At 37.4% G+C, this 15,923-nt stretch overlaps 5 protein-coding genes across 7 annotated transcripts; all 5 read right to left on the bottom strand.

The window, feature by feature from the left end:
* Positions 1 to 227: 227 nt before the first annotated feature.
* On the bottom strand, positions 228 to 3,364 carry LOC17890798 (U11/U12 small nuclear ribonucleoprotein 48 kDa protein). Of its 3 annotated transcripts, XR_002834735.1 has the most exons (6): positions 1,993 to 3,364; positions 1,792 to 1,906; positions 1,561 to 1,668; positions 769 to 1,327; positions 548 to 676; positions 228 to 445 (listed from the first exon to the last, which is right to left on the bottom strand). XR_002834735.1 is itself a non-coding variant. In XM_023786598.1 (5 exons), the coding sequence occupies exons 1-4, from the start codon at positions 3,333 to 3,335 to the stop codon at positions 782 to 784; spliced, it is 2,112 nt and encodes a 703-aa protein (XP_023642366.1). In that variant the 5' UTR covers positions 3,336 to 3,364; the 3' UTR covers positions 228 to 445; positions 769 to 781. The 3 variants fall into 3 exon arrangements, 2 of the variants coding, with proteins under 2 accessions (XP_023642366.1, XP_006297086.1); XM_023786598.1 differs by lacking the exon at positions 548 to 676; XM_006297024.2 differs by having other exon boundaries at positions 228 to 676.
* Positions 3,365 to 3,730: 366 nt separating this feature from the next.
* On the bottom strand, positions 3,731 to 4,717 carry LOC17890925 (germin-like protein subfamily 1 member 5). Its single transcript, XM_006299346.2, has 2 exons — positions 4,549 to 4,717; positions 3,731 to 4,428 (listed from the first exon to the last, which is right to left on the bottom strand). The coding sequence occupies exons 1-2, from the start codon at positions 4,673 to 4,675 to the stop codon at positions 3,866 to 3,868; spliced, it is 690 nt and encodes a 229-aa protein (XP_006299408.1). The 5' UTR covers positions 4,676 to 4,717; the 3' UTR covers positions 3,731 to 3,865.
* Positions 4,718 to 5,507: 790 nt separating this feature from the next.
* On the bottom strand, positions 5,508 to 6,571 carry LOC17891836 (germin-like protein subfamily 1 member 6). The gene is made up of 2 exons (XM_006299139.2): positions 6,365 to 6,571; positions 5,508 to 6,254 (listed from the first exon to the last, which is right to left on the bottom strand). The coding sequence occupies exons 1-2, from the start codon at positions 6,489 to 6,491 to the stop codon at positions 5,698 to 5,700; spliced, it is 684 nt and encodes a 227-aa protein (XP_006299201.1). The 5' UTR covers positions 6,492 to 6,571; the 3' UTR covers positions 5,508 to 5,697.
* Positions 6,572 to 7,422: 851 nt separating this feature from the next.
* Positions 7,423 to 8,160, bottom strand: LOC17891513 (40S ribosomal protein S16-1). The gene has a single exon (XM_006298692.2). It carries the CDS (start codon positions 8,103 to 8,105, stop codon positions 7,665 to 7,667), a length of 441 nt encoding a protein of 146 aa, XP_006298754.1. The 5' UTR covers positions 8,106 to 8,160; the 3' UTR covers positions 7,423 to 7,664.
* A 311-nt stretch (positions 8,161 to 8,471) lies between these two features.
* LOC17892186 (probable UDP-N-acetylglucosamine--peptide N-acetylglucosaminyltransferase SEC) lies at positions 8,472 to 15,510 on the bottom strand. Its single transcript, XM_023787000.1, has 27 exons — positions 15,212 to 15,510; positions 14,662 to 14,807; positions 14,471 to 14,569; positions 14,324 to 14,374; positions 14,071 to 14,187; positions 13,866 to 13,922; positions 13,350 to 13,469; positions 13,166 to 13,228; positions 12,974 to 13,052; positions 12,766 to 12,875; positions 12,616 to 12,669; positions 12,477 to 12,544; positions 12,295 to 12,397; positions 12,002 to 12,204; positions 11,530 to 11,626; positions 11,333 to 11,404; positions 11,167 to 11,243; positions 10,869 to 11,070; positions 10,434 to 10,601; positions 10,227 to 10,337; positions 10,059 to 10,145; positions 9,837 to 9,964; positions 9,590 to 9,672; positions 9,394 to 9,499; positions 9,128 to 9,274; positions 8,917 to 9,037; positions 8,472 to 8,831 (listed from the first exon to the last, which is right to left on the bottom strand). The coding sequence occupies exons 1-27, from the start codon at positions 15,360 to 15,362 to the stop codon at positions 8,718 to 8,720; spliced, it is 2,934 nt and encodes a 977-aa protein (XP_023642768.1). The 5' UTR covers positions 15,363 to 15,510; the 3' UTR covers positions 8,472 to 8,717.
* Between the last annotated feature and the right edge of the window lie 413 nt (positions 15,511 to 15,923).

Raw genomic sequence — 15,923 nt, forward strand, 5'->3', positions numbered from 1 at the left:
ACAGAAACGTCTCGTGTAGTCGCTTTTGTCCAACTTTTTATTCAGCATTCGAAGAATCCTGTTGGCCAATTGCTCTAGCAGCTCCAGTTCCTGAAGATGCAAATTACTCTTTTGCTGACACACGCTATTACTGGTTTTGGTTTTACCTTTTTTTTTTTGTTACGGTGTTTTCTGTTATTGTTTTCGTCGGTTTAAGTAATAATATGCTATGACAGGAATTCGAGAAGTTTGAGGGAAAACTGGAACATGAACATAAGCTAAATCAGTACATATTACATCACTCAATCTGGTGTTCTATCATCTACATCAATTTTCATAAGTTCAGAAGTAACAACAGACTTAAGAACATATGAGTCTCTCACAATTACGAACAGTTGTGGAGTTTGGCATTTCTTCCCAGCAATCTCATGGCTCATGGCGTGTTCATAGCAAGAACATACTTCATCTGTCACAACCAAGAGAAGAAAAAAGAAACTGAATATATATAGACAGGAATGGTAACTACAGTGAATCTATATATACAAGAGATCTGGAAATTGAGTATCACCAAGTGAGATAAACACAGATAAGGTTGTGATGAACACTTAGATGCATCAAACAAGGTAAGAATCTGATTAAGGATACAAAAGAGGATACGGATTCACACAAAATTGCTGATGCTCCAGGTAAACTTTTACTGCAAGATCATCGGGATATGGCACCCCATTTCAAAGTCAGACTAGCCCACACAGTGATAAGGAGATTAAGAGGTGGTTAAAAATGACTTACCTTCTTTTTAAATTCACTCCCTTTCTGTTGGATTGTATCTATCTTCAAACGAATTTTGATTCCTAGGTTCCCGACTGCGGCGGTCATAAGAATCATCCCTTTTGGTCTTGTAATCTGATGAACTCTTCTCACGAGATGATCTGTGGTTTTGATGAGAAGACTTCTTTTCGAGGCTATGTTGTTTGTTCCTTGTGAATTCATCATCTCTTCGATCACTGTGCTTGTCATGTCTTTGATCACTGTGCTTATATGACCTGTGCCTCCGCTGTCTCTGCGAGCTACCTGAATCATACTCCTCATGCCGGTTTACTTTATCTATATTGTTTCTATTATCCTTTGAATATTCAGTATCTGCACGGTTCTCTTCTTTCCGTTGCTTATAGAATTTTGATGATGCATCTGTTAATGTTGATGGTGCAGAACTGTATCCAACGTCACTTTCTTTCTGATCGTTGCCTACAGAAGACAGGGATTGTAATGGCATTCCTTTCTCAAAACATCCAATCCCTCCTGCTAGCTTAATTTCTTCTGTATATTCTTCTATTATATCACGTAACACCTACAAGACAAAAGATTTGGAAAACTCACTGAAGGAAGCTGATAATGTAAGTTTATTGCTAACTGAACTATAGTCATAATGAAAGTATAATATTAGCAACGGACAATTTTTCTCACTTCTGCATTCTACACTTTTTCTATGCAGATATACTCTGTTGATCATTTTGCAGCAAAACATTCACAACTCAAGAAATTGTGATTATTGTAGGCACGAAAAAGGAAACCGCTTCCTACCTGTCTAGGCGTACGTTTCACCTTCTTACCACGGTATGACATTCTCCTACGCTTGTAATCTCTCTCTTCAGCTAAAAGCTCTTCTCTTGTCTTTATTTTATTCATATCCTACACATTATACACATTATAAAACATAAATATATATAGTTCAGTTCCTTCAATAAAAGTTCCCTACAGCAATATTTGTATCTTTCATGTTATATAACAGTTTGTTTGGTATTAACTATTAACCTGATTTGATGAGCGTTGCCTTGGAAGACCATCATGATCAATAATAGGTCGGTAGCTAGAACGTCTTTTCCGTTCTTCCTCAGCTTTAGCTCTCATAACACCAATCTCGGCCAGCCTACAGATGGACGGAGACATCATGAGGAATCAAAGTCAGATCCAAACATGAATTGATTAATAGCTTTTGAAAGATTTAAAACATACCGCTGATATCTTGTTAGTGGTTGGGCATATCGTATTGCCCTAATTTTCCCTTCAAGCATGGATCTTTCATTCAATGCTGCAACAGCTGCTGCAACACGGGACACAGATATCACCTGAGCACTGTCCAAAGCACTATTCTCGCAGGGTTTCTCCATCTTCACATCCTTATTACTCAACCTTGCATCATCCAAACCCTCGAGTGCTCCAGAGGATTGAGGTGTGCTTCTTTCTGACCGAAACAACATTATTTGAGAGGCAGATTCTACTATGCACTGTTTAAACATATCTAGAGCAAAAAACTTCCCATTTCCTTCTCCATATAAGACAGCAAGTTGAGAAGCTAACCAAGACAACACTCGAACCAAGACTGGACACTCAAATATTCTACTTTTGCAGCTCATAATCTGCTGCTCACCAACGCCATTGGCATCAGGCTCCATCATAAATCCACAAGCTTCTTTCACAACCGATTTCAGACACAACCGGAAGAGCAAGAATATATGATCCCTCATGTAAGTATCAATTATTACACCATATCTCGTAGAATTAACCAGAATCCATGAGTTCAACTCGCTTGTTTCAATCGCTTTTGAACCCAGCATAGCAGAAAGAACACTATAGGAATACGAATTTGGGTAATCCCTCCATTGATTAATCTCACTCTTTATTGCACAGAGATCAGACGGTAGAATCCCTAACATACTATTATTCTCCTTCTCATCAGCAACTTGCAAATCGCTACATTCCAAAGATAGAATGTTAGGAAGTGTTAAAGTTGGCTTTATTCCATCGAGCTCAGAGAAGTTCACAGCTCCTGGACAATCTTTGTAGAAGAAATTAGTTCCAAAATCAGCTAACTCATCTAAGGAGACACAGAGATCTCCAGCATCATTGCTCAGCTGTACTTGAGAGGGTAATTCGAGTGTGTTCCGGTAACTACTAAAAGATCCAAGAAGGTGAGTGAGGTCAAGAGGATTTGGGCAACGGAGTGAGTGGAGAAAGAGAGCTTCGGGTGGCATAAAGTGATTTGAATCAAAAGGGCAACGAACGAAACCGCCATTTCCGCCCTTCTGGAGAAGATAAGAGTGGTCTAAAGCTAGATTTTGCGAGAGAGAATCTAAGGTTCTTTGACATTCCGACAACAGTGATTGTAAAGAGGTGATAGTACCGGAGAGCTCGCGAATCGGCGGCGGAGATGGAGCAATGGAGTAAGTGTTAGGATTCTGAAGAGGAGGTGGAGGAGGTCGAAAGAAGAAATTAGGATTAGGGTTTGGAGGAGGATAATGGTGAAAGAAGTTCGGATTAGGGTTTTGATTGTGCGGAAACGACGGTGGTCGATCCATGAGTTCCGGCGACGGCGAACTTCACTGAAAACGCTGTGAATTGAATTGTGTGATTCGAAACGAAACCAAACGTTTCCTATATACCAAGCCATTTAATTAGGCCCATTAATCTCTCTATACGGCCCATATTAATTAATTTCATAGAAAGTATTTAGAAGAAACAACATATACATACATGCATATGTTACATCTTCGTTCGTATGATTTGATTTACGCTTATTGTACCGCGTTATTGAAGTTTCGTTCGACATTTTCAGCTTTGTTTGTATTCCACTGGAATAGGTTCACAAAACTCATTATAATTCCCATATTTCATCCGTTTATAAGAAAAAAATAAAATTTGAAAGAAACTATTTAATTCCCATATTACACTTATTTAACTTTATTAATTTCTTTCAAATTGTTTTTAAATTAATTAGCGCACTATACACGTTTTTCATATTTATTTCCCACACATACAAGATAATCATCAAATTATTTCTTCATAACTATATTTTATCTATTAGTATCATTTCATTCTCTTAGGCTAATTAATAACGTATGTCATCTTCCAAAGAAAACACTGACTGAAGATATTTCACTTTCTTCATGTCCAACGCAAAAGCTTTAGCCAAGACCTTCCGATCAATCAAAGGCTTCGATCCAAAAACCGCATCACCAATGACGATCCTACCAGGATTCTGGCTCCCAGCCGCAGCAATCACGACCGCGTTTGTCTTCCCAATATTTGCATGAAATTGTATCAAACCTTTGGGAGACACAAATACATCTCCGGGATAAAGAACTTTGGTGAAGAGCGTAAAGTTGTATTCGTTCGACGACACAAATCCAACGAAAAGCTTTCCCTTGATGACTAACAAGATCTCACTGCCACGCGGGTGCGTATGAGGTGGGACTTGACCGCCCGGGGCCAAGTCAATGCGGGCAATGCCGACCCCGAGAGTGTTGAGACCAGGCAATCTTTCAACATCAACGGCGGTGATTGTGGAGCCGGGACCAGTGCTCGTGTTTCCGGGTACGTTTAGGCCGGATGTATAAAAGTCATTCGCCGTTACAAGTTTTGGATCTTTACAGAACTTTCCATTTACAAAATCTGCTAATTAAAAGTCAGTTTAAAGGTTTGTATGATAGAACTAGGTTATACTATATAAGTATGTGTCATATATAGTGTATGTATCAAAAGAGTCATATATGTGCAATATATAGAGATTACCTCGATTTATATCGTTGACGGCAACACAATAGTCTTGAAGAGGAGATGGGTCGTAACACGATACAAACGAAGATGCTAAAGCCAGCAATATGATTTTAGCTAAGAGATATTGAAGAAGACCTTCCATTTTTATTATTTTTATTTTTGTTCTAATTACAGAAATGTTGATTAGTACGTATGGTTTAATTTGTTTTCCCTTACTTTGTGAATTAAGCCATGCTGCATGAGAAACATTGCATGCGCAATATATATAGCCTAAAGAAGCCGTCCAAAAAAAAGTTGATTTTAGTTTACAAGGAATTTACATCTACTATAGATAATAGATTGATCGAGTTTTTACGGAAAATCCAAAGCCCAATTCAAGAAAATTTTAAATTCTGGGACTTTCATCCTTTTGCGTTTATTTATTAAATCTGTAAAACCTGACTGTTTCATTTGAGTTTGTATTGCGTTCCCATTAAACATTTTTGTGTGTTTTACATAATATATTTTTTCTAAAAAAATTTACATAAATGATAAACATAATTATATATGTGACATAGGTTTTTGCCTTTTATTTTTTATGTGTAGTTATGATGACGTAATGTATTTTAAATAACTGTAATAATTTAACACATAAACGCAAATCATAATATAATCATCAACAGTAAAAACCATTGGATTCAGCGACCTTAAATTTGTTTGATGTCATGATCAAAGAAGTGATTGTCCTTTGTTTGAAATCATGATCAAAGGCTACAAGCATACATATATTTTATTCTTGCACACAACCAAAACATTAACCACGCAGATAATCAGAAAATATTAACCACTTATTTTGAACAATTTAAGTTCATATATCAGTCTAAATAATAGTTTGTTTGTTCTATTAACAAAATTTTTCATTATTTTAATAAAAGCCCTTTTTGGTGGCTTATTTATTTATTTAAAATGTTATTAAACCTTATATTTGTGTTATATAAAAAATAAAAACCCTTACATATTTTTATTTTTTTTGTTAAAGAACCCCCTTACATATTGACACATAATATATTGTTTTAATTTTACTCGGTAACAAATTATATACAATAATTTGTAGCCAATCATGTAATTTTTTTCCTACTTATTATATTATCATCCATCGTAAAAACTTATTACCATAAAAATATCCTACGACCATAATGCAGGACCAAACACTATCTGGAGAAATCTAACCAAGTTTGCGTCTAACTGAAAAGCTTTAGCCAAAACCTCTCGAGGAATCGAAGGGTCCGATCCAAAAACCGCGTCGGCGATCGTGATGGTGCCAGGAAACTGGCTCCCAAACCCAGCAAACGCGACCGCCCTCGTCCTCCCAACGTTCATTTGAAAATGTATCAAACCAATGGGAAACACAAAAACGTCTCCACGCTTAAGAACCTTGGAGAAAAGTCTATTGTTGTCTTGGTTCGAAGAAACAAACCCAACCAGGAGTTTTCCTTTGGCTACCATGAGTATTTCAGAGGCGCGTGGATGTATGTGCGGTGGGTTTTGACCTCCCGGAGCAAAGTCTAAGCGAGCGAGGGAGACTCCGAGGGTGTTGAGGCCAGGGATTTTGTTGACATCTACGGTTGTGACATTAGAACCAATGAAGCTGGTTGTGTTTCTCGCCATGTTTAATCCCGAATAAGAGAAATCATTTGCCGTTACTGATTTTGGATCTTTACAGACTTTTCCATTCACGAACACTAGAAGAAAGAAAAGACGTGTGCTAAATCATCGTTTGATATAAAATATAAATATATTAGTATTAAAAAGATTATAGACCGACCACTTTAGTATATTCGAGACTATATACCTCTATTAGTTTCGTTGGCGGCAACACAAAAGTCTTGAAGAGGATTTGGGTCGTAAGAAGATACAAATGAACATGATAAAGCCAACATGATTACTTGAGCTACAAGCAGGCGAAGAAGCAATTCCATTTTTTTTTTTTAATTCTAATTAAAAACCAAAAGTTGAGTGGAAAGAGTGTTGGATGAGAAGCTTATGCTAAAATATATAGCATAGAGAAATTCATTGCATATATTTTCTTATGTCTTTTTTTTTTTTTTTTTTTAAAGACAATTACATCTTTCTACTGCTGGTGATCTGTAAGTGTGAACCAAGCATTAGCTACATTAATAGCTTTAAATTTTTGGAGTTAGAAACTAAGATATATCGCACATTTATTACCAAGAACGTTAACCACACACAAACTCTACTGATTAAACAAAAAACAAAAAAACCCCGCTACTTAATTTTTGTTTTCATCATCGTTTAATTCTATGATATAATTTTCCAATTTTGTCAACTTATTTCTAAAAGATGAAACAAAATTAATGATTCGTAAGTTCAAGGAAATCACGAACTACATTATTTTCAGAGTTACGAAATTTACTAAATTAGTGTATTGTAAATTCAAGGGCTGCTTGGTCATGTTTCTATTCCAGAAGCTGAAAGTTAGAGTTTTGATTCAATCAGACACGGACAAGGAGGAACAAAGAGAATTGCTTGGAGTTTTGTTTGAAGAAGAAAAGTTTTACCAAGTTAACAAGAGAAGAAACCACACACGTCAGCGTTTTTCATTTCAACAACAATGTGCTATGAACTAATAAAACCTAGAGCAATGAACTCTTCAATGAATAGTACTCTGCAAAACAAGACATCATATGCAAGTTCTGAAGCAATGTGAAAGTTATCTTCGTTTCTCTAGTCAGTAAAATTAGATGGGAAACACTTACAATCAGAGCAATTCAAAGCCCGAATTGTCGATCAATTTTGCAAAAGAAGGAACTCTTAGCAACTACAAGCGAAATGCCTATACAAATCCATAAATACCGAATGGCTTCAAAGAGTAATGGGAGTAAGAGAGTATGACCAACACAGATCAATTAATCAATTTCATCAAAACAGAGACGTATCACATAGAGAGATAAAAATGAAACAGCATAAAGATTTAGATAGTGAAACATAAGTTCTTAGGAGAAGTAACCATTATCCAATAACCTCATTAAAAATAAACGCAAACACAGAGAGAATCTAAAGTCTCACAATTTCAACACTTTAAACCCCAAAAACGTTGAGCAGAGACGCAAAAGAAGCAAACCAGATGTTGTTTAACGGTAACTCTTCTGGAAACGAGAACGAGCACCACGACCTCCAAACTTCTTCGGCTCGCACCTCCTCGGATCCGCAACAAGAAGAGTCCTGTCGTACCTCACCAAGATATCCTTAATCTCCTTCTTCGACTGCTCATCAACATACTTCTGGTAGTAAGCTACGAGGGCCTTTGCGATGCTCTGACGGATTGCGTACACCTGAGATGTGTTTCCTCCACCGTTGACACGGATCCTCATGTCCACTCCCGCGAAACGGTGTTTTCCGAGGAGTAGGATCGGCTCGAAGATCTTGTATCGGAGGATCTCTGGCTGGTGAAGCTCGATCGGCGAGCCATTCAGCTTGATCATCCCAGTACCGCGTTTGCAGTGTGTGACGGCAACGGCCGTCTTCTTCCTTCCGAAGCATTGAACTGACTCTTTCGCCGGCTGGGTCGCCATAGCTAGGGTTTTATTATGATTCTCTGCTTACCTGCGGCCAAAGCGTATATATGAGAGAAGAAGGACAAAAAACCCTAATGCAGCGTGTAGAAAAAGAAGCAACAGGCTTTTATAGGTCAACGTTGTGATGGGCTGAATTTGAAGGCCCATTAAACTAAATTAGGGTAAAAGTATGGGCTGTTATATGACTTAGATAAACAGGCTTGATTTCGTCCAATTTCGAAGCTTGGCAAAACCGATGTTTGCTTGCCTGGCAGACGGAATTAGAGATTCTCTGCAACATTAGGCTTCAGAGTTCAGATTATACAATTTAAAAAGATTGGTTCTTGTACAAATTTGGTAGCAACTTGCAAGTTTTGGGATACCTTTTGGTTCAAATCATCATTTTATATGTTTTATGTAATGTTAATGTTACATTGAGATATTCCACATGCTCCGGTAATGGAAAACATAGGACAACACAGCCAGCTTGTTTTATGGTACACAGCTCAAATAATAATAATCTTCTACCTCCTCCTGATAATTTATCAATTTTTCTGCTACTAATTTCTCTTCGGTTTTTTATTTACAATGCCGGTTCCTCCTGTGTTTTAATTTTCTTTCCCTCATTGTTCATCTGTCATGTGGGAATTCTAGGTCGTTTTCCAACACCTTGAAGTGTTGTGGCTGCTGTCCAGAGCAATGGATGTTCCACATTTTGAAGTATGACCTCTCCAGATTCTTCACCTGTAATAACCAAGAGAGTTCATTGGTCAAGAAATATAAACCGCACGAGAGATGAATACAGTCAAGAAAGTGTTTCGTCACTAACCCAGCGGGTGGTGTCAAATAGAGGACATGTTAAGCGGCTAGCCCTCAATTCCTTAGTCAATGCCTCAAGTTTTGGCTTGTTCAGTGCCAAAGAGACAGACTTCTCTTCGTACTCCTCCAAGCTGGTTCACAATTGTTATGAATATCTCATCAACATACAACAAAACAGAGGATATTGAAGACAGTAAAAGTTGGTTTCTGCTTAGACGTACCTGTTAACTATCATCTCATGGCCCAGACCAGTTGCAAGGCAGAGTGATCCAGCCACTCGAGTTGCCATTTTCTCAAGTGGTAATGTTATCATAGGTACACCAGCCCACAGCACATCTGTTCCCGTTGTGTGTCCGTTGCACAGAGGCCTAATGACAGGACAGGAAAGGGTAGGGGAAGGTAAACTTGTTGCAAAAATAAGTTTTGTGTTGTTTTTTTAAATATAGTACACAACAGATGAAACGAGTTGAGACGCAAAAGAACTCACGTGTCAAGGATTACATCAGCAAGGACACTTCGTCTGATATGTTCACTCTTCATGGCAACATCAGTGAAGATAATCTGATCAGGCTGTACTCCTTGGGCAGCAGCATCTGGATAGAGATCAGAGAACAAGATTATAAATGACAGCGCAAGCAGAAAGAACAAGACAATGCTAGGCAAAGGAATGGAATCAAACGTACATGTGCGAAACCTCATCTCTCCAGCTGCTGGAAAACGTAGAAGCCAAAGAGCACTGTTGGGTACTCGTTTAAGAATGTTGCACCTATAAATAAAAACAAATCAATTTGCGAATGTATAAATTAATATCTTTACCGAGCTACATTCAATTACACTATCAAGGGTTTAGGTTTAAGGTTAAGGGTTTAGGGTTTTTATGTAAGGATGTTAATTTCAAGGAAATCTGAAAAAATTTTGTTAAACATTTACCATGTATTAACGATCTCAGGATCCATTTTGTACAGTTGGTTGAAGCATGCAAATATGAATTTGTCTTCAGGAAGTCCATAGTCTGATCGTTTGGGTTTAGAATTTGGATCCAACACATCCTGATTTTTCTGCAAATAGAATTTATAGAGTTTTATAATGACTGTGGAAGTGATGAAAGTGTACATAAATATCATGGCGGAGATAACTTTTGTCTGAGCATACCTGCTTGTAATCATTCACAAAGTAACAATGGGGAAGATGGACCAGCTTCTCTGAGTAAATATGTGCATATTGCAGAGGAGACACAAACTGAATAGTAAAAGAGTGTATTAGTCATAACAACGAGAAAAAATTCGGAAGAAATCTGGAAAATTCTAATTCATTGCAAACCTCGTCAGTCACTAGATAGTCAATATAGGTTGCCCCAGTTGTACCAGGGAAGCCCATATATGAAACCTGGATCGGTGCAGGCTGCATGGCAAATATTTCATTTCTAGCTCCCTGAATAGATTAAAAACAAGCAAATGTTACCAAAAACATTTCCTTAGGAATGGGTACAGCTCCAGAGTAAAATGTTTCTGAAATGTCAGAGCATGCCTTGGTGTAACCGTTTAGATTAATAAGGATCTGGATTTTGTCTTCATTTATAATTTTGGCAATAGCATCGGATGGCATAGCAGAAACGTCCAGGAAATGCTCGGCTTCTGACTGGATACGCTGTCTCCACTCAGTATTATCATTGGCACTCAATGCATAGCAGAAAACCTGGAAAAAAAATGTTATTTGTTTTGCTGAAATCCCAAAAACAGGATAGGCAGATACAGAATGATATACCATCAATTACTAAAATCCTATATTCCACAAACCGGACCCATTCGGTTCTATATATTCCTCCCATTAGAAGAACTCAACCCAGTATGCATGCATTTTATAGCCTTACTTAAAAAAACATTGGGTTGAAGAACCTAACTCTCGCTATAAAAATCAGAGCAGAGCTACGACATGGATCAAATCCAAATGCAAGATACAAACCTCAACGTTTTCTCTGTTGTGCATCCCAAACACTGAGCCCATGAGGTGTGACAATGGATGATTACCAAAATCACTGCTCACATATCCAATCCTTAATCTCTTAAATCCCCCCTCAAGTTTTACAGGGAGCCCAGCTGGATGAGTAAAAGGAGGTAGTCCAAAACGAGAAGCGATTATGGAGCAGTGTGCAGCATATTTACGACTGAAAATATAGGGGATTTATAAGGAATAGGCTTATACACAGATAAAATAAACATGTATTTTCATGAGTATTGAGTATTGAAAACCAGTCTCAAACCTGATTTCAAGGGCAAGAATAGGATCAATAGGATATGCTATTGCATGGAAGGGCTGGACACTAGGGAGGACCGACATCTGAAGATAGGATCAACAGGAAAATGCTATCATCTTATTCAGTAATAGCATACAAAGTACCAAAAAAATTGTGGTGTGTAAATACTTACATTTATTTGCCTCCTAATAATGCTTTCAACTTCAGCAAACATTTTGCTCCGGTCTTCCCAACAGCATACACACTGGTACAACAGCAGGAAAGAAGAAAACATTAATGGAAGACAAAGAGAAAGTTAACAAGAGCTAGGAAATGGAGACAGAAATTATGATTTAAATGTATGACATCAAAACCACGAAAAATAAATACCTGTAAGGTGTGCAGAAGGTTGCACGTTGCTTCTGGGAAGTCTGGTCGTAATAGCAAGGCCTGCTTATAGCTCGTAATGGCAGCTTCCACATGCCCACTGCTTATGCAAAAAGGTAAAAAAAGATACATAAAACAAATATTTTTCTGATTGAACATACTATCTCCACAGTTAAGAGGTGGTCATTGACTCATTGTTAGACTCCCACATCTTAAATGTTCTAAATCCCAGAAAACAAGAGCCTAACACGAAACTACCTTAAGAAACTGTAAGTAGAGATACAAAGGCTTCTAGTGAAGTATGACAGTTGTCAGTCATTTTAAGAATTATGACACCATAAGCTATTCAGGAACAGTGAAATACACAAAATGCTTCTTGAGTAAGGTCTTTTCCTTCAAGGCAAAGATGTTTTTTTCTCTATTTGAACATGTGCCTGAAAATACATAATATATGCAAGATACAGACAATGGTTACCTATCCTTGTAAGCTGAGGCCAGATTTGCATGAGCTTCAGCCATTGTAGGCCGGAAAGTAATAGCATGCATGTAATCCTGAATTGCTTCAGTTACCCTCCCAATCTCTTTGTAAGTATTCCCTCTATTAACCAGGGCATCAGCTGCCAATGGGTCAATACGAAGAACCTCATTATAGCAGGATATAGCATCCGAGTAATTTCCCTGTAGTAAAGCAGAAAAACAAGCTACATTCGTCAAACATGTACAAGACTACAAAAATGATTAAACATTGATAGTGGAGCACATAGCCACCTGTTGCTTGTAAATTATTGCAAGGTTATTGAACGGAGCAGATAGCCCTGTCGTTACAGCCAGAGTAGCCTTGAATAATGAGGAAGCAGGACCCATCATATTCCTGTTCAAAGTTGTGAAATGGAGTTTATGGTAATTTATAATATTCTCCATCTAGCAAGAAGAAAGAAAGGATCACATACCACTCCATATAAATATTTCCAAGATTGGCCATTGCTTGTGGATGATTTGGTTGTAAAGCAAGACATTGCTGCAGTATAATCACAGGTTTGTGAGTAATATGCAAATTCACTAGTAAGTCACAGATAGAACCACACATACATTATAACACCGAATTGCTTCATCGACTCGTCCAATATCCTTCAATGCATTACCCTTTAAGTTGAAAATGCAAAAAATGATCATATATTAGAATACTTAAAAACATAGTTCAAACAAAAACCCCACATAATGTTTGTTGTTAATGCTGACCAAGTTGTTGTACGCCTCTAAAAATCGCGGATCTCGGGAGATGGCCTGCTTGTAGTGTCGAATTGCTAAATCTAGTTGACCTTGCTCATAGTATATACTGGCTATATTCCCTGCATTTTAATAGTTATATGTCAATAATGAATAAGACATCACGCATATACTTGAGCAAGTATATTTTATTACATTTTGTTGATCAAATTACACTCACCAAATGCCATTGCACAATTTGGCCTCATCTGTAACGCATGCTGATAACACATGATTGCTTCCGTAGGTCTCCCTAGAGCCTTCAACCAAAGAAAATAAAACTATGTTTCTAATATTGTCCAGAAAACATTATTGCACTTCACTTTCAGCTACTGAACCTGAACACATCTTAACCCATTAAATGTTAACATACCTTATACACATTTCCTAGATTTAAATATGCATCAGGGAATGCAGGTTTTAACTTCACAGCTTCCTGGTAAAATAAAATAAAAAAATCAGCCAACATAGTCAAAACGTACAGAATATAATCTGGGGGAAAAAAGCACACATAATACTATGTCGACAGGATTTTTCTAGGACAGAATGAAGCTTACCTTGTAGTATTGAAGGGCTCTATTAAGATCACCTGACTCCATGAAAAGACCAGCAAGATTCGACCATGCAATAGCAAATGTTGGTTGTATGCGAACAGCTTCAAGGTAACAACTGTATGCCTGCACAAAATATCACATTCTAACTATTTGGACTCTGGCAGAAGATACTGACTATAAGACTGACGATCATCCCTGCTTTCCTTTCAGTAACAACTTGATGTCTGTATTGATTGTGGATTAAGACACAGTACAACACAGAAAAATGAATGTGTCTATTAGTACTTGCAGTTAATAAACCAGTAAAATGACTACAGATGTGATGCTAAATTACTAGAGCATCACATCACCTTCTTAGTTATAATTTGTTTTGGTTTGTAATCTTTATTCAGTGAATTGTAACATTAGGTCCCACATATATAGCTAGATCACAAGAAAATTGCAGATAATTTTTTCAGAGCTGGAACAGGAACAAGAATAGGAACAAATAACTTAAATAGTTTCATTCACAAGACTTACTTCATGAATCAACCCTTGAGCCTTCATCAGATTCCCCAGATTACTATGTGCGTCAACCTAATAAAGTTTCACATTACCAGATGAGAGGTGAGGAGACGAGCAAAAGAAGATAGACAGTGAATCTCCCAGAAGTAGTTAACAGAATTTGGTGAGAATTTTTTTTTAAAAAAAAAAAAAAAAAAAAAAGAATCAGAAATTCCCTTACCAGAAGTGGGTTCAATGAGAGGGCCTGCTGACAGCATTGTGTTGCCTCGCTCAGTCTTCCCTTCCGCATGTAGGCACTTGCCAAGTTCGACCAAGCATCAGCAAAGTTGGGCCTCAGCTGAGAATTAGATTAAAAAGGAAGTGTTAGCAAGAGGAAAGTAAAGAAACAGTAAAAACAGCAGAACAGGTTGAGAAGTGAACAGCAGAACAGGTTGAGAAGTGAACAGCAGAAACCGAGAAGCATATAGCACAACCTCAATTGCAATTAAGTAGTAGCGGATTGCTCGATCAGTGTCCCCTTTTTCCTGGAAAAGTCAAATCACAGATATAAGAATATATATAATAAGAATATATATACATTGGAAATAACCAACTGATCAAGCAAAGGCCAAGCCATTCACCTTCCATGCGTTTGCCATATTTCCGTAACACTCAGCAAACTGAGGTTGAATACGAAGAGCTTCTTCATTTCTTGCTATGCACATATCATACTCTTGGAGCTGCACGGCATAAAATATATGAGTAAACAACTAATTCATTGATAACAAAAGAAGAGAGCAATGACTAATGAGAGAAGGAGAAAAAATATTACTTGGTAATAGATAGCACCAATAAGAAGAAGATTATCAGTACGTAATGGGTTTCTCTGGTAAACCATGTTGCTGTGCTCTAAGGCTTGTTTGAACTCGCCTGCTTTGTACAGCTGATGAGCAAGACCCAGGCGTGCGTCATCATCACCTGTACGGAACAGTTACAGTAATCAGCAACACATACCAGATACAGAAGCTCAGACAAGTAAACAAAAGTAAAAAGCTTTTTTTTTTTTTTTTGTTATCACAAAAACGAACAAACCAAATAACCAAAGCTAAAAACTTTGCTAGCCCAAAAGTAGAATCCCCAAAAGTCAAAGAGAAAATAACAAGTTGCAGTTAGCAGCAAGTTTGATTTCACCAAATCTAAGATCTTTGAAATTTAATGTACCAATTATACCTAGAATTGAAAAATTAGATCACACAACCTAATGTTCAAGTAGAAACAGATGGAAGTTCCCACACACAAGGATCAGGATCAATTCAGTTCTGCAGACGCGATTAAACAAAAGTTAACAAAACAACAAAATTAAGCTCGAGAAAAATCAGAACCTTCATGGGTCTTATTGAACTGCTGGAGAAGACTCGAAGAAGAAGAAGACGAAACAGACAAATCAAGCTTTCTAGAGAAGACTTCATCAACTCGATCCGAAAGAAACACAGGTCGAGAGATCATCGCAGCTCCGTTCTTAGACGAGATCATCGCGTCTCGATTAAATTAAAAACCAATTTCCCCACAGATCAAAAGTCTCCGGGACTTGGCCGGAGAATCAAAAAAACAAACGATGATAACGCAGGAGAGAATAAGAAGAAGAAGAAGAAGGGCAAAACCCTAAATCAAAATTCCTTTTTTCCACCACCTCAAAAAAAAAGCTTTATTAGCTTCTTCCTCCTCTTTCCTCTTTAGCTTTTATTTCCTTTTTTTTATTAACTTTTCTTCAACCAATCAAGATATCACACATATAACTGGACTTCAGTGCTTGACACGTGTAAATTTCAACGCTGTTGATCTACGGTTCGGGTCAAAGAGTCAACAAAAATCTAGGCACAAACCATATTAATTCTTTTGTCTTTGTAGTAAACACGTGTCTAAGACGCAACAGTGTTTCAAAGGTTGTAAAATCCACAATCCAATCCAAACAGATCTGTGTTTTCTCCAAATATTAATTCCGACATTAAATGTGCCAACAAGAAATCACGTAATTCTGATTAATTACCTTAACAATGAAATATTTGAGAAAAAAATAAAAAAATTACCATTCTC

Source organism: Capsella rubella, unplaced genomic scaffold (assembly GCF_000375325.1).
Source record: "Capsella rubella cultivar Monte Gargano unplaced genomic scaffold, Caprub1_0 scaffold_3, whole genome shotgun sequence".
Taxonomy (NCBI): Eukaryota; Viridiplantae; Streptophyta; class Magnoliopsida; order Brassicales; family Brassicaceae; genus Capsella; species Capsella rubella.